Genomic DNA, 27,618 nt, shown 5'->3' with positions numbered 1-27,618 from the left:
AAGCTTTATTAAAGTGTATTTTTTGTGATTCACAGGAAGCAGTACGCCGTCTTCACAACTCGGAGACTAATTGCAGGCGCTATGAACCGGAGCAGGGGTAAGATTTAAAGAATATGCTTTCATTCTGCGGTAAAAGGACATGGATACGGATAAATACCGACCATAGCTGTACTTTTTTTTTTTTTTTCACAGACTACCGTCGCCTCACAATGAGGCGGTGACCTCCTATTTGCTCCGAGCCATCTCGGCAAGTCCAGATTTGCACGATGTTGTTAAAGACGACATTGTGTGTAAGTGACTTGTTTTAATGTTTTCTCCTTCCTTGTTACTGTGACTTGCGTTTGATTTTTTTTTATTCATACCACTCTCATTTGTTTTCCAGCTGCCTGTAAGACGTTTTATGAGACGGTATGCAGGAGCTTCAGGTACACGCAGCTAGCCAACACGCTGCGTGCGGAGGCTGCCAGGCAATCTGCTCGGAGTCGGGCCAGAAGAAAGAGGGTAAGACTTTATTTGGTGACTATTTTTCAGGTGTATTGATAGAGGTGTTGTGTCCATATGCAGTGCGCTGATTCATTTTTTATTTTTTTTTCAGCTGCTGAAAGCGAGGCAGAGTGTGCTAGCAGATGAGGAAGTGGAACTCTGGAAGTCCGCCACCGTCGACCTCATGTCCGACGAAGAAGACGGCGTCGTCGGCGTGTCTCTGCATGGATTGTACGGTCGCCGCCATTTCGTAGGCCGGATCTCACTGAACTATGTGTTAAGCTGCAGTCCCGGTTAGAAGCAATGCCGAAGTACAGGGCCACGCACAGTAGGCGTCTGCACATCGGACCGTCCTCGGAGGGAATGCTGGCAGTTACCTCCAACCCCGAGGAAGCAAACGGACCGTTCACGGACTTTTAATTTTTAGAAACGCATGTGTTTGGATACGCGTTGTATATAGTTGTGTGTGTGTGTGTTTCAATAAAGCTCTTTCTTTGCATAAACAACTTCCTGGCAAATGTTCATTTCCTGTATAAATTCATTCATGTCCTTGATGGTAGCATAATAATTGTGTAGTAGTGTAGGATAACATAAATACACACCATATGAATGAATAAATATATGAATGAATAAATATATATATATATATATGAATAAATATATGTACATTTATATGTAAATATATATATATGCCAACCAATCACGAGCGACTTTACTTGTTTAAAAAGAAGTGGTTCCGTCCAATACTCAGTAACCCCTTGCTCACACTGGCTCCGGTGCGGTTACCGAGCCGACGGAGACCGCAACTCCCGCACACCCCCTCTCACACCGCCCTTTTGACTACGGTGCGGCTCTGCGGCTCCGGCAACAGGTCCGGAGATTTAACAGAAGTTCACTTGAGTTCACGTAACTTCACGCGATAACACGGGCCAAATAAGGATATTTGCGAGAGCTTGTTGTGGAGGGCTCCGGCACGCCGCAAGGATAGCTTTCTTGCGGAATTTTCTGCAGCGCCGGAGTGTCTCGGTAACCGCAGCCGGACAGCTCAGCAGCCGGTGAGAGAGGTTTACGTCTTTTTAATGACTTGGAATCACTGCGGCGCCGCAACCACCGCACCGCAACGGTAAGACCGGAGTCGGTGTGAGCCTGGGGTAAGAAAATTAAAGCCTGGTGTGGCCACGTGTGGTTTTGCTGCCAATCACGAGCGATTTCATTTGTTTGAGAATAGTGGTTTCAGCCAATACTGAGGTTATTCAAGCCAGACCTGGCCAGCCGCGCGGGTTTGCTGCATTCATATGCTAATTAGGGCCATTAGTACAGCTGATCGCTCTCCACATACGTCATGGTCCGTTTCCGACAATTTGTGGCACGACAAACGCGGACAAGCACAAGTTGCAAATTGTCGGAAACTGACGAAAATCAGGCAGATCTGCGGGAGTTTACGGGGACGAAAATCTCACTTTTCATGCAGTGTTTGACAAAGATAGACGAGGACCCAGCAAAGAAGAACTGAACAGCAAGACTATTTATAGGAGACAGAAAAAAAGAGAGGTCTAATGAGCAAACTGAGAGCAGGTGTGCACAGAGCAAGAGAGGAAAAGAGCTGGGGAAAAAGGAGAACATAAGAGGGCAGCAGAGAGCAACAAATAGAAACCAGAAAAACACAACAAAATAAGAGTTAAACCCTTTAAACTAGAAAAGAATGAGTAAAGCAAAACTGGATACTCAAAAGAAAACATAACAGAACCAAGACTGAGACAGTAACTGAGAAAAACCCAAGGAACACAACAAAATCAAGAACTAAACCATAAAAATCTACAAAACAAAGAGCAAAGCAAAACTGAATATCAAAAGAAAAATATAACAGAAACAGAAACCTAACAATTACATCTTGAAGAAACTCACCTCCTCCTCCCTGCCTCTGCATCTGGAATGCAATTGAAAATTATATGGCACAGCTGCTAACCTTCCAAGCCAGAGATTAACCAGGTGGGAGTAAATGCTAGTAAATGCTGATCCACTTTCGGATTTTTTGTTTTATTTGTTGAAAACGTTATTTTCCTTCCACTTCACAAGACAAATAGGCCAAATTAGATAGTAAATGCAGAACTGTATAATAAAATGCATGTTTTTTTCTGTTTATAGGGATGAACAACCTGATATTATTATTTACCCATTAATTAGTTTTCTAAATTGTGGTGTAAAATGTTCACCTATCTGTCAAAGTTGTGGGGGAGATGTGAGATGGGGATTAGATGACTGACTCCTGCATCCTTGCTAAAAAAAAAAAAAAAAAAAAAAACGGGGATCTGTTTGATCTATTGAAGCATGTTTGGTAAAAATAACCAGCAGATCTCCAGATTATTTCATTTTTTGTGGCAATTCTTCCAAACGATGTGGCAAAAAGGGGGTTAACGTCCAAAATGGCCACCGTACCCTCCTCCTCGTCATCCTCAGCAGCAGCAGCAGCAGCATCACCTCTGAAGCCCATCCCCTAGCGTCGGTCCGGGGATCGCTCCCTGCATGCGCATGGGCGGAGGAAGTGCCGCTGTGCGCTCTTATTTCTACGGGTAATTTGTCCTTTTTTTAAGAAAATGGCGTCTGGTCAGGGAAGTGTAGGAGCTGTCACCGCTTTACAAAACCATGACTACCCCAGCGGCCCCCTTTGGAGCCCCGGTATCGGCCAGTACCCCCACCACCAGCAACAGCAGCAGCAGCAGCACAGTGCGCGCAGCCTGGACCGCGCTCTGGAGGACGCAGCCAGCTCGGGGATCCTGAACCTGAGCGGCAGGAAGCTGAGGGAGTACCCGGGGACCAACTACGACCTCACCGATACGACACAAGCAGGTGAGTCGTTGGTTGGGGAAAGGCTGGGGGGGCCGCAGATCCAAACCATAAACGCAACCTGCTCGCATTGTGCGTGAATCTCTGATGCGGGGCTCAGCCTCCAAAAGGATGAGGCGTAACTGACCTGCATAAAACCATAACATCCTGCTTGTTTTTACCGCCTCTGTCATATATAACACCTTTTTTTTTTTTTTGCACCTCTGCCTATTTTTCTCTCCTTGTCTTTTGACGTCAGTAGGTTTCATTATTTCTACCCTGGAGGCGCGTGAATGAGACAGCAGGCGCACCCAACAACAAGCAGCCAGTTGGATTTAAGACTCAGTTCATTTTGCACCAGGCAGCAAATTATGAATGAACCAAGTAGACACTGGCTGAACGCTGCTTATCCTTTGTGGGGAGCATGTGGCGCTGAGTGCGTTTTTTGGGGAGGCAGACAAAAGAAGGGTACTGGGAGCCTCACCCCCTGGCTGCATGCATGCCTGTGCTGTTTTATGTCCATATATTTAACAATCTGTCAAACAGAAAGAGGGGGGTGTTGGTCTCATGTTTTCCTTAGGCTCATTTAATGGTTTCTGTCTGAAAGGTGACCTTATAGTCAGTAGGTCAGTCACGTTCTCTCAGGGCTGTGTACCTTACATACCAAGTTTTACTTGGCATTCTTGCTTTGCACTGGGCTTGTTTGCATGACACATGCAGACCCGGTTGGAATGAGATTACCATGGTATGATAACCTTGAGGGAAAAATAAATGGATTTCATGGTTTGCATTGAAATATTAAGAACAATGGGTAGAATTTGATCTAATTGCCTCTACTTTCAAACAAGAAAGCAGATTCTATTCCTGGTAATGCTTTCTTGAGGAGAGACGGGCATGTGTATGGATAATTATCTCCCGATTTATTGTTTTATTGATTTTTCCTGTAGCTTATAACCTTTGCATTAAACATTTAAACAAACAAAAGTGAAAAAGCAGCGGAAGAAGGGTAAGGTTATTTTTTAAAAACAACCAATAGAATAAAAAGCAAAGGTAACTGTTTACTCTGAGTTTGGTTGAGAATTTTTACTCAAATTTTCTTAGTAAACTGTTTCTAATTTCAATGATGCAAAGAGAGAGATTCGGTAATATCTATTGGATTTAATGGCTGAGATCAAACCCATCATATCCATGTTGAAAGCAGCAGTGATTCAACCTACATCACCGGCCACATGGCTTTCCTGACAGTTCTCATACTGCTTACCCAACAGGGCTGCACAGTTGGTCTGAATGGAAACTGCTGACTTTTTCAAACAGAAAAAATAGGTAAACATGATTGTGACGGTTTATAAACAGTATGTTTCAGGATGCTGTTTTCTTGTTCCAAAAGGTTCTCTGAATGGCTCAGCAGAGCAGTCATTAGGATGGCCAAAATGTTTGGGTACTTTTTAGATTTTTATTTTTCATTACCTGCTGTTATAAATAATGGTAGGATTTACCCTTTAGAATTTAGTTAAATTGCTAATTATTATGTAAAGCAAATTTTTAGAGACATTGTGTTTAACATCCACCAAAATCATTCCTTACAGTGAATAGATACATCAAGCTTTAAAACAACTATATCTCACTAGATTGGTGCCGCCTCACTTTTTATTTATTGCCTCTTTTTCATTTTGAAACAGTTTAATTTGTTTTCTTGTAAACGAGGGAAATTCTAGACTCCGTGTTGGATCCAGCCATCAGATTGACTGTATGGTCTAGTGAACGATAAAGTGCCTTGAGATGACATGTGTTGTGAATTGGCACTATAGAAATAAACTGAATTGAATTGAATTAGCAGTGCTCAGCAGCAACAAGTGTGGGAGGGGCATCCTGGCATTCACTCTGTGCTCTGTTCATTCACTAAAAGCTCCTCTTGCTTCACAGGTTGCTGCAACATCTTAAGTAAAAGTACTTCAAAATCAGTTTTCTGTTTTGATTTTTAAACTCTTTTTCTTTGTATCATTGGATTAATTGAATTATTGGTTATTAAATCCCATCAGCCCTGATTGGTAGATATTTAAATCTTCTCCAACTCATTGTTTTCGGACTCAGAAATAGTTTGCATCCAAGAGATTACAAATCAACCCGTGCTATAATTAATGACATTTGATGGACAGGATGTATTAAATATACATCTTTTTAAATACTAACTGGGTGAAACAAAGCATTGCCAGTCTTTGTCCTCATTATGAGATGCTGGATCTTACAGGCAAAATCTCGTCCTCTGATGTGTCCACCTGCCATATGGCAGCACTTTATCATCAGCAGCTCATGCTTCTGACAGCCCCTTGCCTGCGTTAGACCTCCAGGGACTTCATAGTGGCACGTTTTTATTTTTTTTATTAAACTGACTCATTTTAAGTCATAAGAAGCGTCAGAAGCTATAAAACAAACGCTTTATGACAAAATATATATATATATATATATATATATATATATATATATATATATATATATATATATATATATATATATATATTGGTGACCTTTTAATTGATTGACTTGTTGAAAGAATTTCCTTACCTTTAGATTATAATAATTTTCTAAGTTTCTGTTAAGACTGAGAACATCTTCACATGCTTGCAGAGCTAAATTCATTTCACCTAACAAGCTGGATGCTTTGTTAATGGAAAATCACACTGTAACAATCAGCAGATCTGTTATCTCCAGGGCGTTGTGTTTTCCAAGTATGAAAATCAGACTTTCCTTTCACGCCAGTAAAATCCTTTACTTTTCATGGAGACTAATCCAGTAACAGAGCGAACTGCTGTGTTTTCACTTCCTTTTCATGTCTGCATAGCGGTAGTCTGAATAAAGGGTTGTGCGAGAGGGAAGTTAAACTTTCAGTTTTGCAACTACAACTACAAGCATCTCATTCCTGCCTTTCAGATTGACTGATTAAAGAAGCTCTTTCAGATTTAATCTGAGAATTCATTATGTAAATTTCTGCTTTGTTTCTGCAGCTTCTGCTGGTTTCCTTAGAAAACGAGCAACATGTCTGCTGAACCCCTCCTACCATCATGTGTTTTGTTTTACTTTAAACCATGGCTGTTTTAGCATCTAACAAGTGACCTCCATATGACGGCGTATCAACAAGAGCAGGGAGGCTCCATAACACAAGGGTGTCTGTTTGCAGGGTTGCTGCCGGCAGTTTGGCTCCACTCGGTTTGTTTTCCCATGAGAAAAAGTGACAGCTCTGTGTGACGCTGCCCTCACCTTGTGCATTACTGCAGGACACCAACACACAAAACTGGTCCAATATTTGGGTTAATAGAAGAGGCGAACGCTGCCTTGATTAAGCATTTCTACACTATGAAAGTTCCCCGTTGTCTTTGCTACGTCAATGTGCACAGTATTGCAATGAAGAGGGATAAATGCCGGCAATATAACTGGTTGGATAGACTTTCACTGACCTTGATAACAACACTTGATTTTTATATGAGAAGCCCAGATGCCATAAGTTATATAGAGGGAGCTCTCTGTGAGATTACAACAACAACAAAAAGTTGCACACCAAGCAACCGTCGGGGGATTGAGATGAAGGAAAAGATAAAACAGTTAAGGAAATGTAGGTTAATCTGAATCACTATCTTTATCCTAATATTCAGCTATGATTTTTAATTACATAGTTTCCTGATATCATGCATACCTAAGAGATAGATACTCATTTATCTCTGATGTTAGATAAGTATTGGAAACTGCCTGTTCAACTTTGCAAAGCAGCCCTATTCTGGTCAGAATGAATGGAGAGAATCTGTGGGGTGATGCTGGATGCAGGAGTTTTCCATGCAACTGAAGGGTTGTCAGTTCAAGCCCCAGCTCTGGCTTTCAGTGTCGTTTTATCTTTGCATTGCCTACTGATGATGCTCAGAGGCCCAGTGGTTGGTGCTTGTGTATGACAGCCTTGCCTCTGTCAGTGAGCCCCAGGGCAACTGTGGCTAAAATGTAGATATCAATTCAGCCTGTGAGTGTGTGCGTGAATGGGTGAATAACTGAATGTTGTGTAAAGTGCTTTGGTCAAGTCTCCTGACTTGAGAGGCTAAATAATCACAATGTTTACACATCTGTAAAATAGTGTTCAAGTATTTGCCACAGATGTTTAATTGACCTAGACTATGCCATTCCAGCACACGAGTTATGTACTGATAAACCATTGCAGTTTTGCCCTAAGATTGTTTTTTTCTGCAGGAAGGGGGTCCTCTGGTTCAGACTTTTTAAGGGATTCTTACTAGTTTTATTTCAGAAATATCCTTTATTTAAGGTGTGTGTTTGGCTGCAGCCTTGAGACTTTCTATGTCATAGTGCTCACCTCATGGCACTCATCTTATGTCACACATCTGATGGCGATCTTATGGTTAACTTACAGGTACATAGTAAAATCATTTGACACTTTTAAAATGTATATGCCAGTAGTTGCATACAACATTTTTATGCCAAATTATGTCGGCCTGTTGGCACAGTATTTACAATTTTTCTCTTTTAACTTTGTTTTTGCTCAATTTGTCAGTAGATATAGCCTTTTTTGTTTGCATTTATAACATCATATGACTAGGATTTCATCACTGCGCAAGTCTACAGTTAGGCATTATAGGTGAGCGAGTGTTGAACACCTTATATAGTTGCAAAGAAAAGAAAAGCCCAAGATCAGTGTTAAAAGGCTAAAGAAGATATTTGATTCCAAGAGGGATAAAAGTCAAGTTGCATTGGGAAAACATTTTGACCGTTGGAGTATACTAAAGTTGGAGCGAAAGCTCAGGAAGCCTTCTGATGTTGCTGCAAAGTTAATGGACAGTGTGGTTAGTGTGTCCTCTCTAGCAGTGTTACTGGTGTTTGCAATGCTTTTAAGCTCTATCCTCTGAGACAATACAGCACAGTCAGCACGATCGGGACTTATTTAGTAGGTGCCAATATCTGGCTTTCTGGTAGTTCAGTAGTACTGCTGGTAGATGATGCCAGGTCTGTTTATCTGCTCATTGCCCAGTGCTCAATTTTAATCAAGGCTCAAAAAGGACTATCAAAACACTATCAGGCCAGATGCTTGGCATTTATAGACCTATTGTATCATAAACAACTGGATTTTGGCCTGTTTGGTATACATGTAGGCATACATTGTGACAATGGACCTTTAAGCCACACCCCAATCCTTTTAGCTTTTTAGAAAGGTAAGAGGTGTCAGTTTATAATTGTTTCTCTAGCGTTCTATCCTCTATCTAGTTACAAAAAAATGATGGTGGTAGGTTTAGCCCATTAGCCTTGCTAAATTATGATTATGACATAGCAGACTGGTGAGGAGAAGCTGCAACAGCACCTTCTTGAATCAAAATATAGGACGGGTCACAGAATTTGACGTTACAATGGACGTTTGATCACTTGAGAAAAAGACAAGTGATGAAATATAAGAAATATTATGTTTTATTTTGAAATGTAAGAGCACAGGGGCATGGCTTAAGTTCAGCAGATGAGTGTCATGAGGTGAGCAACTAATACAGGTTTTTGAAGGCTGATATTGATCTTTCTTCCTCATCTACATAATAAAAAAGGACAAAATTATAACAAATGTTGGAACAGTCTCAGTTTAAACAAAAAGGAAACATTTATTGACAAATCAAAGAAAACTTATTAACCATGGATGGCAAATTAAGAATGCAAACAATGCATGCCCTTAAATTTATCTCAATACATGGCTGCTGAATGCACTAATGAATTGGCAAATGCATGCACATATTGCTGATACCAGGAAAAAAAAACACAAGTATTGGCTAAAAATATCAGTCTATCTCTAATCTCCAGGCTGCAGCCATACAGTCTCCTTTATTTGACCACATCAATTATTTCTAACTAGGAATGCACGATATAATCGGCCCCCTATGGGTATCGGCCTGTATCGGCCTTAAAACTGATTAACGGACATCGGCCACCCCACCGATATTTAACCCGATATTTGATCACCTTCTGAGTTTCTAAAGACTAAAAAAATAAAATAAAAATACTACTTCTTCTTCTTCCTCAAAAACTTCTTTTTTTACAGACTTAAAAACTTCTAAAGACGAGGGAAAAAATATTGATACATTAAAATATCACAATATCTTCATATGCTGATATATTGCCATTTAAAAACACCATATCAATCTCTTTTACTAATGAAATATTGCTATATGTCATCGTTATGCTACGAAATCCCCCGAAAATTCACGAAATTTTGCCATATTTTTATATGTTGATATATTGACGCGGCATCGATCTATTTTAATAACAAAATCTCACAAGAATTTGCAAAATATCACGAGAGTTTGTAACAGAACGATGAAATTTCACGAGATTTTGAAAGTAAAATAGATCGATACCGCGTTTTTAAAAATCAATTTGATATCAGCATATGAAAATATATTTGAGTATATTATTTTTCAAAGTGTCAGAAATGGATAACAAAACTGCTATTTTCAATGACTACTTATTTTTTTCTAGCTTTAACATCAGTATCGATATCGGTTATCGGCTACATGAGTTTTAAAATATCGGATATCGGCCAAAATCCCAATATCGTGCATCCCTATTTCTAACCATAAGTTTAGATTTCATAGCTAATGTCTAATCTCTAGTTAAAGTTTCCTTAATCGAAATGCACACTTGTAAAGCATTATTTTATATATCCAATGCATTATTTTGAGTTGGTCTATAACACATAACCTCAATAGAACGTTAAAGTTCATGATCATTAGACACATTTTTAAACATAATGTAAAAAAGGGGAAAGGGTATGACTACTTTAAAAATGCTCTGTATGTTTGCCTTCCTCCTGCAGGAGGAGGTGCACAGTTGTAGATTAATGGATTAATGCACAATTAATAGCTAACTTAACTGCAAAGTCTAGAGAAACTGTTAAGAAGTACGTTTAGAAAAGTATTTAGTTAAAAAATGGGCCAGGATAGCGATAGAGATTTGTAAACAGAATGTGAGATCTTCATATTTAAGAACTCTGGAGCCATATTTCCTTAAAAATGAAGCTTATCTTAAAATGAATGGTAAAGAAATTGGAAAACAGAATAGTTCATTTTTTTGTCACCTAATAAGAGGTCACAGCCACAACAGGGTAAAAATAGGTGGCAAAATGTATGTCTGTTAAGTGAAGCAAGTAAATCCCAGAATGTGTCCTCATCACATTCCCTAGACGTTTTTAAAGGCGCCCTCTGCACAAGGTCAAGAACCAAAGTGGAATTCCTTCCATTTAATAATCAACCCATGTAAATACTGCAAGGGCCACTTATCTGTGAGAATAACAAGAAGAAAGACAGTGGAGCCATTCCGAAGGGCTCCAGGAGAGCTGGCTTTAAAGAATACAGCAAGATACCACTGGGGACTTAGATTTCCAGACATGAATTAATTCTAAGAATTATAATTTTAACCCTCTTTCAAGCTGTTATACGATCTAAACTCATCTTGGGCATGTACACTACCGTTCAAACGTTTGGGTTCACATTGAAATGTCCTTACTTTTGAAGGAAAAGCACTGTACTTTTCAATGAAGATAACTTTAAACCAGTCTTAACTTTAAAGAAATGCATTCTATACATTGTTTATGTGGTAAATGACTATTGTAGCTGCAAATGTCAGGTTTTTGGTGCAATATCTACATAGGTGTATAGAGGCCCATTTCCAGCAACTATCACTCCAGTGTTCTAATGGTACAATGTGTTTGCTCATTAGCTCAGAAGGATAATTTATGATTAGAATACCCTTGTGCAATCATGTTCGCACATCTGAAAACAGTTTAGCTCTTAACAGAAGCTACAAAACTGACCTTCCTTTGAGCAGATTGAGTTTCTGGAGCATCACTTTTGTGGGGTCAATTAGGGCTGCAACAACGAATCGATAAAATCGATAAAAATCGACGTTTAAAAGCGTTGGCAACGAATTTAATCATCGATTAGTTGTGTCGCGCGATTAATGCGTCATCCGCCGCCGCCGTCATCCCGGGGAAGAAAAAAAAATATGGCGGAGCGAGTCAGCGCCGCAGTTGCAGTGTTGCCAACTCAGCGACTTTTCAGACCCCTCCAGCGACTATTTTTTTAAAAAGCGACTAGCGACAAATCTGGCGACTTTTTACGGTGTCACTGGCGGCTTTTGGTGACTCTTACGTGAAAGCATGTATCGTTCCTACTCTTGTCCTCCAGCGGCAGCTGCTGCCGTGGGGCGCCTCCCCCATCCCAACGCCTTTCTCCCTCTCCCACAGGAATCCCTCTCAGCGTGCAGTCCGAGCCGCAGGATTTTAGTGAGGAGTTTACCCTCAGCGTCCAGACTGCAAATGAAGCGCGCATGCCCCGGGATTGACGGCGCAAATTGATCACAATAATTAAAATAGCCTGCGCTTTGTAAAGTGAAAAAAGTCGTAACATGCAACTTTTGTAAAAAACAAATGAACATGGCACGGAAGCACCACTGTTATGACGCAGCACCTGAAAAGAAAACACGTTGGAGCCTTCAATGGCAGTGAAGATAGCTGATCAGCAGGATGAGTAACCATGTTTGTTTCATTTTAAAGTGGGGAAACGTAACGTTAGTTTCTCAGATAGCTCATCTGATGCTTTCCTTAGCTTGTTAGTAGGTTACAGACAGGGATAAGGTTGGCTTCTTATTTTACTTTTAATTTCATTTGAATTAGCTTAAGCAGCGTTTATATTTTCTTTATAAATAAATAAATTTGCAAATTATGAGGGCAAGGCTTTTAAAGTTTAAATCTTCTGGCAAAGAAAGTAAAGAAGATCCTGCAATTTATGGAAGTAAAGCAGAATAAAATCCAGCAAGATCAGTAATATGTCAATTAATTATCTGCCACATTCCCATGTAAATATCTGTCTTTGGAGGATGTGTTTTTTTAACACCCCTAGTTCTCTCATTTTTATTCCAAATACAATTTATAATTTGAATCACAGGGCTATTTTTATCTCTATGGTTAAGTATTTTCTTAAGTAGCAACTTTAACTGCTATACTTTCCTGTCTTAAAAGGCAGAACTCTTCTAGTCTAAAAAAAACTCATTTGTTGAAATGGGGGGGCCTATTGTTTGAACCCCTTAGGGGCTTTTAAAAACAAAAATGTCTTTTTTTGCGCTTTATGAAACAAAGTACCCTATATTTTGTGGATGTACAGCTACATTTCTCATGTAAGTTTGCATAGTTTTAACACAAACATTTATTTTTCATATAGCACCAGTACAGTTAATGAGAAACCTGTACTTGTGTGCTTGTTTGTTCTGTCTAAAATGTTTATTTTGGAATAAAGAGGTTAATATAAAAAAATATTTTGTGTCCGATTCATCGATTAATCGAAAAAATAATCGTCCGATTCATCGATTTTCAAAATAATCGTTAGTTGCAGCCCTAGGGTCAATTAAACGCTCAAAATGTCCAGAAAAAGAGAACTTTCATCTGAAACTCGACATTAGCAATGTATAGAGTGTATTTCTTTAGATTTAAAACTAGTTTAAAGTTTTCTTCATTAACCCATTTAGGCCTAAAACGCCTGGAAAAAACACCTTAAAAACCTATGGCCGATTTTAAAAAATACCCCTAAAACCTGAAGTTTTTCTGTAAATTCAGCAACTGTGTCAACCCCTAGTAAATTATTGATATCTCAGCTTCTGTAGCAGATAGAACTCAAAATATATTTTATCTTTGAAATTCTTCCAAAAAAAACAAAGTGAAAAGCAGTAATCAAAAAAAAAAAAAAATAATTCAACCTTTTATTTTTTCCATATGTGATCAAGTCTTCATTGAGAATGTGCAATATAAAACGTTTTTAAAATAAAGAACAAACATTACATAAATAACTATCTGATGATTATTTATTAACAGTATTATTATGCATATTAATGCATATGTCTGTGTTATAAATTGCATACAACTTACCTCCAGATGGCCACAAATCTGTCCCGGGACATATTTTGGGGGAACTGCGTCCTGAAGAGAGGTTTACTCTGTCGCCAATAATCTCTTCGTACTGGCAACACAAGAAGTCCAATGCCCATACACAGCCCAATAAATGTCTTCATCTCCGTCACAGTCACGGGTGACCACTTTGCCATCTTTGCTCTTGTTGGAGTTTGGTTTGTTTGGTCACTGTACCTATTCGTCTCGGTAACAAGATGCATCTAAAGTTCTTTATTAAAAATATGCTCAAATGCCTGCAGCGGTGTGGCGTCTGCAGGCAAATAAACTTTCACTCCAGGTGTGCGGTTGAAAACACTCCGTGCATTGCGGTGGTAGTTCGATTGGTTCAGCGCGTTCAAAGTCATCATTTTCATCTATACCGTCATCAAAGCCGACACACTCCTCAAAATCACTGCCTTCCGACAACTCTTCTCTGTCAAACTCCTCCATGTTTGCTTGGAAAAAACTTCTTTCTTCTTGCTAGACTTATATGCTCTCCCGGCGTCAATGGTAGAATTACGCAACAGCGCCCCCGGCTTGAATGGTAGAAATGCGGTAATGCTTTCCCGGCCTAAATGGGTTAAGAGTACAGTGCTTTTCATTCAAAAATAAGGACATAACGACATTTCAATGTGACCCCAAACTTTTGAACGGTGGTGTAGGTAATAATTTTGTGAGGGTGGGTAACAATCCATCAAGATGATAAATTGCAAAGGTCTCTGGAGATTTTGTTCATTCTTTATCAAGAGAGTACATTTTGATCACAGCAGCTCAAGTATACTTTTTAAATGACTGTAATGCTTCCATAAACTGTGTGGTTTCTCAACTGCTCTGCTCTAGTCTGAGTGCTGCAGAAAAGATGGAGCTGATGGAGGGCTGTGAAGAGCTGCCAAATCACCAAATAAAACTGATTCATATGTAAATCAGTGTTACCTGCAGAAATGTTTTTTTTTCATACAGAGCAGAAACGTCAAGATCCATATTTTATCATTGATAAATATTGCAATGATAAAATCATCATCTGTCTAATGGGTGCCTTGAATACTCATTTTGACCTTTAGAATCTTAGAGAATGTCTTCTGCCCTCAGTTAGTGTATCTAACGTAACTTAGACAGCGAGCTAAACACATATGGTTCCAGCAATGAAGAGACACGATTCCTTTTCTCTGTCTTTACTGAAGACCATGTTAATTTGTGAAACTGTAAACATACAAAAAAGGAAAATACATAAATGCTCTTGCATAACTTAAAATAATATGTCACACACATAGCATGTCAAGTGTACAGCCTCAGCTTTAGCATTGAGCTAGCATTCAACTGCCGACAATATTAGCTTATTCCACACAGCAAATATAATGAAAAATAAAGCACAAAAGTTCCTGAAACTACTGAGAAACATAAAAGTACACTTTACTGTGATGACAAAACTTACAGATTATGATCTGCCAAGAGTCCAAACGAAGAAATGAGTAGAGAGGTGGATGTACACGTTACACCTCCAGAGCTGGATCATAGAAAATACTGCAGGTCGTTTAGTTTCTGATTACTACCGTTGGCCACCAGAGGGCAGCGTTTTACACAAACTTCACACACAAGAAAAACATCATACAAATGACAAAAATGACCTCTGGGGAAGAATAATAGAACAAGTTTTTACCAAAAATTAACTTTAAGCAAGAATTGTATTTCACTTAAAATGAGGGACAGAATACTCCCCGTCTGGCATCCTCACGATGTCATAACTCAAGATTTCTAAATAACAGCAAATAAATCTTAGAACAAATAGCGTGAACATCTCTAAGCATTGTCATTACGCACCAATAACACAACTTCACTTATGGGCCGCAAGAAATGTTTGTGTTCTCCCTTACGGCATATTTTCACCTCTAGCTTTCTGACCCGCCCATCCTCGCTGGGGAAAGTCTTTGTGATTAGTCCAAGAGGCCAGTTGTTTCTGTGCTCTGATCCCTCTTTGAGCAGGGCTACGTCTCCTGGTTGTAGATTCGGTTTCACTACTTTCCACTTGCGGCGTTGTTGGAGTCCAGTAATGTACTCTTTTCGCCAACGGCTCCAGAAGACATTGGCCAAGTGCTGCACACGTCTCCATTGTGCTCTGAATAGGTCATGGCTTTCAAACCTACCAGGTGGTATTGGAGGAGTGCCAACCTTTTGGGTGAGCAACATGGCAGGTGTAAGGATGACTGGGTTTTCCGGATCTGTAGAAACTGTTGTTAGTGGCCGTGCATTTACTATTGCAGTCACTTCGGCCATGAATGTCACTAACACCTCATGTGTAAGTTTAGCATTTTTGTGTTCCAGAAGCATTGCATCAAGAATACGGCGTGTGACTCCTATCATTCTCTCCCAGGAGCCTGCCATATGGGATGCATGTGGGGGGTTAAACAGCCAGTGACAGAGATTGTCTTTTAAGAAGGAGTCAATTTTGGGGTTGTGACATCCACTCTTGTCTATTTGTAGCTCTTTGCACGCACTTACAAAGTTGGTGCCACAATCAGACCTGAGCTGTTTGGCAGCACCTCTTATTGCGAAGAAGCGACGCAAAGCATTGATGAATGATGAAGTGTCCATTGATTCAATTACTTCGATATGTATGGCACGAGTACTCATACATGTAAAGATGACTGCCCATCTTTTTGCATCTGCCTGACCTCCACGTGTTTTCCTGACTGTAACAGGCCAAGGACCAAATACATCAAGGCCTACGTGCGTGAAGGGAGGGTCAGTGGATAGTCTATCCTGGGGAAGCTCAGCCATGATTTGTTCTTGCTGTTTTCCTCTCAATTTACGGCATGTGACACAGTTAAATATTAAACTGCTAACTGCCCTTTTTCCCCCTACAACCCAAAAGCCTGCAGCTCTGACTGCTCCTTCAGTAAAATGTCTGCCCTGGTGGCTTACAGTCTCATGACAATGTCTGATTATGAGCTGAGCAAGGTGGTGTTTAGCAGGAATGAGCATGGGGTGTGTTTCATCCGACGTTAACTGTGCTCTTTTTAGCCTACCACCCACTCTAAGGACCCCATCTGTGTCAATAAATGGGCTTAGTTTACTGAGTGGACTAGACTGTTTGATAGACTCACCACGTATGATGCGCTGTATGTCCTCTGAGTAGAGCTCTCTCTGAACAGTACGGACGATTGTGACCTTGGCTTGGTGAAGCTGCCTTTCATCCAGATGTTTATTGCATTTGTGCCATCCATGACATGCAGTATCTGGGCTGTGACGGAAGGATTTAGCAATGTGCTGAAGTCTAGCAATGGCTCTTAGTAGCAGGCTCCAGCTTGAGAACCTCTCAAAATGTGTGCTTCCAAGCACAGCTTTTGACTGAGTAGTAGCACAGGTAGTTATTACTGGCCGTATTTCAGCGTCAACCTCTGGGTTTACAAGATCAAATGGCTGTTCATGTGGTGAGCTTTGATGGTAATCTGTTAGAAAGGCAGGCCCACTGAGCCAAGTGGAGAGGGAGAGCTGCTCAGCAGGTAATGCACGTGTGGCATGGTCAGCTGGGTTTAAATGAGTGGGCACATAATGCCACTGATGTGCTCTTGTAGAACGTCTGATGCGCTCCACGCGGTTGTGCACATAAACATAAAATCGTCTCTTCTCATTGAATATGTAACCCAGCACTACTTTGGAGTCTGTGAAAAAGTTTACTTCATCCATTGTGATGTCTAGCTCCTCGAGGGCTAGCTCAGCGACCTCTACAGCCAGCACCGCTGCACAGAGTTCCAGCCTTGGTATGGTGATGTCTGGTTTTGGAGCGAGTCTTGCTTTACCAAGGAGGAAGCCAACTTTCCTGCAACCATCTACAGCTGTGAGCTTGAGGTAGGCAACGGCACCAACGGCTTTCGTGGAGGCATCACAGAACACAATTAGTTCCTTTGTTTGTGCTGCAAACAAGGGGATTGAAGTGTACATTCTGGGGATCTCAAGTTGTTGCAAATGTTTTAGAGAGTCTTTCCATTTTTGCCATTGTTCTTGTTTCTCCTTTGGTAGGTCCGTGTCCCAGTCACTGACATCAGATGAAATGTCTCTTAGGATGGCTCTGCCTTCTATAATGACAGGCACTGCAAAGCCAAGGGGATCGTACACGCTATTAATTACTGATAGCACTCCCTGTTTGGTGTAGGGCTTTTCGCTGATGGTCACCTGAAACTTGAACCGATCAGTGGACAGGTCCCAGCCCAAGCCTAAACTGCGCTGTATAGGAGGTGAGGTTTGTCCTAGCTCAAGCCCCTGCATGCCACTTGCAAGATCTTCATTTGGGAAAGCGTTTGTAATAGTAGGACTGTTAGATGAGATTTTGTGCAAGCGTATGTTAGACTGAGCAAGCATTTCTTGAGCCCTACTGACCACATCAATGGCCATGTCTGGGGAGGAGAATGACTTTAGTCCATCATCTACATAAAAGTGACGTTCAATGAATTGTCTAACATCACTACCATACTCACTCTCCCCCTCTATTGCTGTCCTTTTCAGCCCATAAATGGCAACTGATGGTGACGGGCAGTTACCAAATACGTGGACACGCATCCTAAATTCCTGCACTTCTCCATCAGTATCGTGGTTTTTGAACCAGAGAAAACGGAGGTAGTCGCGGTGATCTTCTCTAACAAGAAAATTGTGAAACATTTGCTCCACATCTGCCATAACTGCATATGGGTCAGACCGGAAACGCATGAGCACACCCACAAGACTGTTGTTCAGATCTGGGCCTTTTAACAGAACATCATTGAGGGACACATTGTCACATTGAGCACTTGAATCGAACACTATTCTGATTTTACCAGGCTTTTGTGGGTGGTATATGCCAAAGCTAGGGAGATACCAGCACTCTTGCCCGGGGGTTAGAGGAGGAGCAGGCTCTGCATGGCCCTTCCTAAAGATTTTCTCCATGAACTCCACATAATGTTCTTTCATTTCAGTCTTCCTTTTTAGTGTTTTACGTAGTGACATGAGACGAGTGAGGGCTTGTTCCCTATTATTGGGCAGGCGCTGTCGGGGGGAACGAAATGGGAGTGGGGCTACCCAGTTATTCCCATCATCTTTTGCAAACTCGTTATGCATAATGTTTAGAAATGATGCATCCTCCACTGAAAGAGCAACTTTGTCATCTTCCGTTGTATGTATGAAAAGGTGTTTACCTAGTTCTTCATGTGCATTGTTGAGGGAGGAGCCTTTTTCTGTATATTTCTCTTTGCCACAGATTGTGTTCTTACAAGGAGTAAGAAAGCTGGGCCGCCCATTGTTCAGAACATTTGTTTTGAAAGTGTTTACCGTGGGCTTATGGGCACCTGAAAGGCAAACATTACCTACAATTACCCAACCTAAGTCAAGAAGTTGAGCGTAAGGTGCATCGTTAGGGCCATTTACCTGACTGCGCACCTTGTGTGCTCTGATTATGTCCCTGCCTAGGAGGAGAAGGATGTCGGCTGAGGGGTCAAGGGGAGGGATGTATGACGCCACTGGTTGTAAATGAGGATGAGCAGCAGCTGCCTCTGGAGTGGGTATCTCACTTCTGTTGTCTGGTATCTGATCACATTCAGTTAGTGTGGGCAGTAACATAGACACTTTCCCACCTATGTCCTCAATAACAAAGTCGTTAGCCCTGCGACCCCCTGTTTCTGTTAACCCTGCACATGTTTTAATAGTGTATGGGAGCAGACCGCCCTGTACGCCAAACATATCAAAAAAGGCGGATTTGGCTAATGACAAATTGCTTTGATCGTCTAACATGGCATACATCTTTCTTTTGTTTTCAGGGGATGCACGATGGTAGACGTTAACTAAACAAATCTTTGCACAGGATTTGCCTTGAAGCCCTGGACCACATATTTCTGTACAGCTGGACGTGGTGACTATAGGGCTAGGAACATCTGGCTCCCCGCCATCACTCCTTGGGGACATGTTAGAATCTTTTGGTGACCATGGGGGTGGTCCTACATGCATGGCTGAAACATGTAAATCACTATTGCACTCAGAGCAATGAATCATAACTTTACAGTCTTTGGCTCTGTGATCTGTGGATGAGCAGCATTTATAACATATGGAGTGCTCTTTAAGTAGACTCTTCCTCTGTTCAAGTGTTTTCATTCTGAAGCCTCTGCATTTGGCTAGGGAATGTGGCTTATGATGAAGGGGACACTCCTTGTCTGGACTGGGAAGATTTGCTTTGATGTTTTCACCTGTTTTACCAATCTCTGTTTTATTTACTGCAATAGGGACTCTGTACTTGTTTTGTTTTATATGTGTCCTGTCGAACTTAGGAGAATGTGACCTATGGCCCTGTAACATAAAGCTGGGGTCAGTTTTTATTTCAGCGTGGTCATTAACAAACTGTACAAAATATGAGAAGGGAGGATAGACAACGTCATAATCCTTTTTGTATTTTGACCCTTGTTTGACCCATGACTCCTGGAGGCTGTATGGGAGCTTCTCAACTATTGGGTTTATCCCTCTAGAAGTGTCAAGAAAGCTAAGACCTGGTAAGTAGTTTTCCTCTTTTGCATACTGTATCTCAAGGAGAAGATCAGCTAACTCCTGTAAAAGACTAGAGTCTTTATAAGAGATCTTTGGGAATTTTTCTAAGCGTGTAAAGAGGGAAGCTTCAATCACCTCAGCCGAACCATAGTTTCTTTCTAGGCGTTGCCATAGGCGTGCCAGACCATCTTCTGGGTTGTTTATGTGAACTGCTCGGATCCTCAGAGCATGCTGAAGAGACTCCCCACCAAGCCACTTGGTGAGTAAGTCAAGCTCTTCACTGGCTTTTAAACAGAGGCCTTCTGTAGCATTGCAAAACATGGACTTCCATGATAGATAGGATTCTGGCCTGTTATCAAAAACCTTAAAGCCTGTGGTTAGCAAATCACGGCGTGCTATCAAGGCTGCTAGTTCTGACATTTCAGTGCGTGGGGTTTGTGGTGGTCTGGGCTGATGATTGTGGCTGTATGATTTTACGTAGTTTGAGGAGTGTTGTTTTGGGCACCCTTTGGGTGTAGGGTCCGCATGATACTCACATGGATGCATTATAGGGGACGACTTGCTTGGATCTGAGATTGGATTTGTGGTATGCGGTTGGTTGAAGGTTAACTGCTTGTCCGTTTCAACCTTTTCTTCTTCTTTAATGTCCTCTTCTTTGTAGAAATGGGTGTCCACAAACGCTTGGGCTCGTCCAATAGAGGGAATTGTTGTATCTGGGATGCCTGGGGCCATTACATTGGGATTATGAGTCTCTCCAGCTGCACTTTCGTAGACCTCAGCCGCTGCGATCGCTGCTTCAGCCTCACCTTCCTGCTTTAGGGCATTCAATGTCGCCTCGATGCGTGCCTTTTCAACCTCCATGTCGATTTGGCGTTTGGCATACTGAGCTCTGGTGCGGGCGGCCTCTGCCGTAGCCCGTGCTTGAACTGCAGCCTGGCTTGCAGTGGAGCTGCTGGAGTGACGGCTGCTGGAGTGACGTGATGCAGACGAGTGGACCTCTGACCTCACCTCGAGCTGTGACATGGCTCCAGTGTGTGACATTCTGCTGTCTAGAATTTGGCCTTGGTGTGTAGACCAATCTTTTCACTCTTCTGCCCTCAGTTAGTGTATCTAACGTAACTTAGACAGCGAGCTAAACACATATGGTTCCAGCAATGAAGAGACACGATTCCTTTTCTCTGTATTTACTGAAGACCATGTTAATTTGTGAAACTGTAAACATACAAAAAAGGAAAATACATAAATGCTCTTGCATAACTTAAAATAATATGTCACACACATAGCATGTCAAGTGTACAGCCTCAGCTTTAGCATTGAGCTAGCATTCAACTGCCGACAATATTAGCTTATTCCACACAGCAAATATAATGAAAAATAAAGCACAAAAGTTCCTGAAACTACTGAGAAACATAAAAGTACACTTTACTGTGATGACAAAACTTACAGATTATGATCTGCCAAGAGTCCAAACGAAGAAATGAGTAGAGAGGTGGATGTACACGTTACACCTCCAGAGCTGGATCATAGAAAATACTGCAGGTCGTTTAGTTTCTGATTACTACCGTTGGCCACCAGAGGGCAGCGTTTTACACAAACTTCACACACAAGAAAAACATCATACAAATGACAAAAATGACCTCTGGGGAAGAATAATAGAACAAGTTTTTACCAAAAATTAACTTTAAGCAAGAATTGTATTTCACTTAAAATGAGGGACAGAATAGAATGTAATCTTTTTTGTTTTGATATCCACTGAATTAAGACTCCTTTTAAAAGGTGAAGCATCTTAATGAGCTAAAAATTATGTCCTTGGAATAAAGAATTCTTGCATTTCATTTTATTTTTTTTTTTGTGCTATATTAATCTTCAGAGATTATGCTGGCCTGATTTTATCACCGTAGCCTTGCAGCATAAAAGTTCTTGTTTTGAATCGTAGCCTGAGTTTTTTATTTTTTTTATGTGAAATTTTTATATTTTCATCATACATGCATGCATTCTCAGCAGCTACTCTAGCTTTCTCCCACAGGCCAAATCTGAAGTCTTGTTAGTGGGCACTAAAGAAAGACAAGCTCAGACTAGGGCAGGACGATAAGCCCACACCTTATATCATGAGATATTGATTTTGGCTGATATGATATAATTTGAATATCAATATAAGAAACAAGTTTACTGGATTTTTTCCTGTGTTTATGTTGCCTAAGTTGGCCCAGATGTGTGTGTGTGTGTGTGTGTATTTCTTTATATTACCTATTTAGGACTTTACCATTTTATTCCATAGAGCAGGGCTGCCTAAGTCAGGCCTCAGGCCCCTGTCCTGCATGTTTTAGAGGTTTTACTGCTTCAGCATAGCTGATTTCCATTGATAGCTGATAAACAGGCTCTGGTTAGAGGTTTGGTGTGAATTAACTTTCTTTTTTTTGTGAGTTTTTACAGCACTCAGTGGCTCATTTTATTTCAACAGTAGGCTGACAGGTAGGGGTGTAAATAATAATCGTTTTGTATCGATGCATCGATCCAAAAGCCGACGATCCGATGCATCGACACGTCCGCAAGATAATCGATTCATGTTTTTTTTTTCCTCCGGTCTATTTTTATCCATTTGCTCCTGGGCGTAATTCTCCCTCCCGTGCTGCGGTGCCGCTAAACCTATTTTACCCTCCTACCGCGCTTCCTGGTTATACTCTTACAGCAGTTTGTTGCAGCAAGCTTGACACAGACATTTTTAAATTATGCTCAGTATTGAAGCGTGGTCTGGGCTACACGCTGTGGGTCTAGATACGGCCGAGGCGATGAGGAAGTGGGGGCGAGTTTAGTCCGACGACAGAGGGACAATGGGGCAAAAAGAGCGGAGATTCAGCTGGAAAAAGGGTCCCAGCGGTCTCGCGCACCTCGCTCTTCTAGCGGGTCGAACTTCACGAGTTGTTTTCCGCAATTTCGTTCATAAAAACAAAACAAGCCGGCCTCCTGTCTGGTGCACTGTTTGCAATCAGCTTCAAATTGGGAGAGGTGCAGCGTCTCTCAAGGGGGCGGTGACGTCGACACTGGAGCCTTCTTCTTCTTCTTCTTCTTTTATTTAATGGCGGTTGGCAAACAACTTATAGGTGCATTACCGCCACCTTCCAGAATGGAGTATGGACCAGACAAATTATTATATTCTCCCTAAAATACCCGTTCTTCTTAGAAAATTAAAAATACTACCAAAAACTACATCCCCAGATGACCTTTGAAACAATTTCCTTATATCTAGTTTATTTTTATTCCTGTCTAACTCTCTACGCAACATCGCTCTTTCCTGAGTATATTTATTACATTCTAAAAAAATATGTTGGACAGTTTCTCTGGAGCCGAGGTATTGCATTGAACTCATTACACTGATATTGTGCAGTATTTTTGCAGTATTTTTTGATGCAACTTTTCTACTTCTGTTATTTGCTGTTGTTTCTAAAGAAAATGCATAATGATATTACAGCTTTCATTGATTTATTTCAAACTTGAAACTTTCTTTAGCCTGTAAGGTGTAAAAAAAAAAAATAATAATAATAATAAAAAAAATAACCGATTAATCGATTAATCGAATCGAATCGAATCGAATCGTGGTGTATTCTTGAGTATCGAAAATAATCGAATCGTTGGTTCAGGAAATCGATACTGAATCGAATCGCCATGATGGATGTGATTTACACCCCTACTGACAGGCAAGGGGGTATCAGAGAGAGGGAGAGACATGTGGGAAAGAACCACAGGCCAAATTTGAACCCGGGTCGCCCGCGTCGAGGACTAAGGCCTCCGTACATGGATCATGGACACTAACCACTGCACCACCTGCACGCCTTGTGTGAATTAACTTTAAGTTATAAATATATTGGTAATGCTTAAAGTTAGGATAAAAGTCAGTTAAGCATAACTGCAATAACTGAAATGAATGCAAGTCAATGTAAAATCCTAATATGGATAGAAATAGAAATTAGTGTGTATGTGTGGTCTTGCTGTACCTGCAATGTAGTGTGTGTGTGCATGCCTGCACAGGTTTGCTTGTCCGGTGTGTTTCTGTAATCCACGCTCCTCCATGGGGCTCTGAGAAAAATGTGATTTTGGGGCCCTTTACTTTGGGACCCTCTTCTACCAATAATACCTATTGCTGATCAACAGTCCAATGATCATATCACTCGCACACCTACTATTAACTTGGGCTCTTTGCATTTTTCTATTTTATGTCTTATCTAGTGTTACTTATCGTAATTAAAGGAAACTATGCAGTATGCAATTTAATAGCAATAAAGATCAGCAATGTGCAAATATAACTTATAGTGCAAAAAAAAAACAAAGCAGGAAATGAACTTTTATATGTAGAAATATGAATTGTACACAAAGCGGACACAATTCAAATGAATAGTTTATCATTGTTGTCTTAAGATAATTTTCTGCTGTCCTTCCTTACCTATGTTATTCTGTCTCAGAGAATTTTTTTTTACAAGTAATGACTTCTACATGGTTGAAAATATTTTGATATAAAACTGCCTTATTTTATCATTAAATGATGTGTTTTGTTGCATATTTCGCCTATGCTCTGCTCTGTCCTTGCTGTGATCGACTAAACCTGGCACTCAATGACAGCAAAAGACAGGTACCAGCCCCTTATGACTGTGTCAGGGTACTATAATTATAGTCACTCACAATGCAAAACTATATATGCTTGTAGTATTTTGTGCAGTCGTTGTTCTTCAGGGCTCAAACTTTGCAGACCTGAAAATAAATGGCTCTGATCTTTTAAATTTTTTGTTAAGATGTGATGAAGCTATTTATCCGTGTAGATTTCTTCTACCATCTTGGCAAAAAGTTGTAGTAATAATTAAGATTTCGAACTTGAATTGTGGCAATCTGCAAAATATTCCTTCTGAATAGGATTGTGAGGAATTTTTAACAATCGACTGTTTAAAGCTTGCAGACTGATCCGCCTCAAAAGTAAGTAGGAGATGGCCTGAAGGTAGCTAAATATTTTACCCAGTAGTGTATGTATTTTATCTGGACATGAACCAAGTTAATGTCTGACTAAGATAAGAGAAACCAAACAGACAACCACTTATACAAAAGGAAAGTAAATACAGCTAATTCCTGCTTTGGCCAGGAGCCAGTGTCTGAGACTAGTCTACACACAGAGCAGTCAGTCAGCCTCCATTTAAAAAAAATTATTATTAAATTAAAGCCTCGGGATCAAGAATGGATAACATGGATTCCACTAGCCCAATTTCTTTTTCCCCCCCCAGCTTTTATTGTCATTACGCTGTCACAAATGCAGAGCAACGAATTTCACTCTCTGCATTTAACCTATCCCCTTCGGGAGCAGTGGGCTGCCATTGTGCGGCGCTGGGAGAGATGTGGGGTAAGGGTTTTACACCGTTACACTGGATGTGGAAGTGGTGCCAAAGCGCTGCAGCTGCGTATGCGCAGCTCATCACAACCCTACTCAGTCAGAGCAGTTTAACTCAATATACCACATGGAATTTCTCAAGTGTCCCAGATGCACCTGTGCTCGCTGAATTTCTAAAAACCTTGGCCTTGTTTTTGCCGCCTGCTGCAGGCATGCAGGACACCAGTTCTAACCAAATTACCACTTTACTGGCTTTTTGTGATAATTAAAGCCTAAAGGTATTAAACTATAGAGCTTGGTCTGAGTTAATAATACTTTGAAATACTCCCAGTGGAATCGGGTACCAGTCAGAAAACACAGTTTAGCAACACTGCAGCTCTTCTGCGCTGCTTCCATGTTCAGTGGTGGCGAGGGGTTACAGTATTTGCAAGGCTAACATTGTTTGCTATACATTAACAAAAGCCCATGCTGTTAAGCCATACATTATATGCTTGAGATTCAAAGGTTATTTTGAACACTTCCCCGACACGATGGCACCCTGGATAAAGAGCTATAGAAGAAGAGCTACTGATTGCCAAGGAGACGGTCTTCTCACTGCTGCTGCGGGACGCTGACGATTAACCTCAGATTATTACATTTGCATCATGTCTCATTCTTTAATCAAATAAACCCCTCAGACACCAGGATCAATACCATATCTGGCACTGTATGTGATGCATTTCTATTTATTTTACATTGTTATATCTATGAATCGCTTTTAGCTACTTAAAAAAAGAGTTCTCCTGATAGTCTTTAATGGAGATGTTGCTGTGTCACCGGAAGAAGGTGCATCATCTGCACTTCCAATTTAAATAAATAAATTGCAGATGCAACATAAAGGGTGAAGCAGAGTGGATCCGTGATGGAGTGATCCTCTGCCATCCAGGCCCTCGTCCTGTGGGAGCTCTGAGCAAACCAGCAGGTGGATTAAAGAGCCACTGAGGCCTGCAGATGGTACACGGTCTGGAAAAGCAGGGGAAAGACAGGCACACAAAAGATCCCTAAATCCCTCCTCCCATATCTCACCATCATCAGTCCTCATGATTCTAGTGCTAAGCAGGAATTCCCAGTTGCAGGGCAGGAGTGGAGTGGTGAGGGCGGTGGGGAAATTTTCTGTATACAGCTGGGTTACACCATCCAGGCCTTAGGGAGAAGCCACGGTCCCTCTTAATGGAGAGCAAATGTACCCCATGACCTCACATGTGGTGTTTCCCCCGTGGTCATTTCTGTTTCTGTTAACATCCTGCCCTGTTCTCCCTTTGTGCTTCTGACTCTATCATCATCTGCTTCTCTCTGTAGAGCTTTTGCCCCACGGGTTTGTTGTTATTACATTTGGCTGTTTATTCTTATTGTCAATCAGAGAGAGGTGGTGAGTTTTTTCTTTTTTTTTTGTCAAATCATGTTCAAAAGTGGAGGGAATCAGAGCTATTCATTCTAATCACTCACCACAACAGCAGTGGTTGCTTTTAGTCAACACTGACTGATTGCTTAATAAAGAGCACTAGCTGAATGTAATTGCTCTTAAGCTGTTAGAGGCTCAGAGGTCTCATGCTCCTCCGGTAGAAAGGACGGGGGCTCCTCAGCGTGAGGCGTTGCAGCTCCTTACAAAGGTCTCTAATTATCTTGCCAGCCGTAGATAATTCAGAAAACAAGATTGTTCACGCACCCGTGTGCACACACCACTCATGACTCAATGTCCCTCCCCCCAAACACACAGCCACACACAGACATACATGAATAATTCCAGATTTTATTTGATTTTATGTGCAAACGTTTGTCGTTACAGAAATATCTTAGGGAAATATCTTAATTACATGTTTACTAGTTTAATCATCAACCTACCACTCAGGTCTTCAACTTAACCTAAAAAAAAGTATTGGATGGACTGAGTGCCATAAAATGTGTAAAAACATTAGACATAAAGAATTCAAACAAATCAGTTAGAATGTTTGTTAGAGAGCAGACTAAAGGTTAGTCATTCAAGCAGATGAACAAACTCTTAACCAGCTGATTACACTTGGTTTACTCTATAATAGGTCAGTCTGAAGAGTTAAATCTATTTGCAATATGACCACAATTAAAAGAATTACGGAGAACTCAACTAATTATCATGTTACATTTAATGAGATCTCACTGAACATTTGAAACTATTAATTCAACTCCTAGGGGGTAAAAAACAACACTTTTAGAGTGTATATATTGATCCACACTAGATAGACTTGAGATGACACTTTTGAAAGTGTTAAAAAGTTAACACTGTGAGAAAGAAACAACACTCTTAATGGCCTAAATTCAACACTTAGTGTTGAATTTATCTTACACTCTAATGTCAAAGGTTAATACCACACAGCTCAATATGGTCAGCAAAACAGTGGTAATTATTCCCATGCTGTTTTACACATTGTAGTCACTGCTGTCCTGGGCACGCTGACAGAGGGGA

At 40.8% G+C, this 27,618-nt stretch overlaps 1 protein-coding gene across 1 annotated transcript in view; it reads left to right on the top strand.

Annotated features, from left to right (window-relative positions):
• Positions 1-2,965: 2,965 nt before the first annotated feature.
• The window catches only part of lrch2 (leucine-rich repeats and calponin homology (CH) domain containing 2), an 82,525-nt gene continuing 57,872 nt past the window's right edge, over positions 2,966-27,618 (top strand). Inside the window, exon 1 of the mRNA XM_038289128.1 lies at positions 2,966-3,330. Coding sequence (XP_038145056.1) covers positions 3,078-3,330 — 253 coding nt within the window. The 5' untranslated portion in view covers positions 2,966-3,077. The remainder of the gene's footprint in view (positions 3,331-27,618) is intronic.

The sequence above is a fragment of the Cyprinodon tularosa genome, unplaced genomic scaffold (assembly GCF_016077235.1).
Source record: "Cyprinodon tularosa strain WSP-4 unplaced genomic scaffold, ASM1607723v1 ctg263, whole genome shotgun sequence".
NCBI lineage: Eukaryota > Metazoa > Chordata > Actinopteri > Cyprinodontiformes > Cyprinodontidae > Cyprinodon > Cyprinodon tularosa.
The sequence above is the reverse complement of the archived record's forward strand: the minus strand, read 5'-3'. Positions and strand labels throughout refer to the sequence as shown.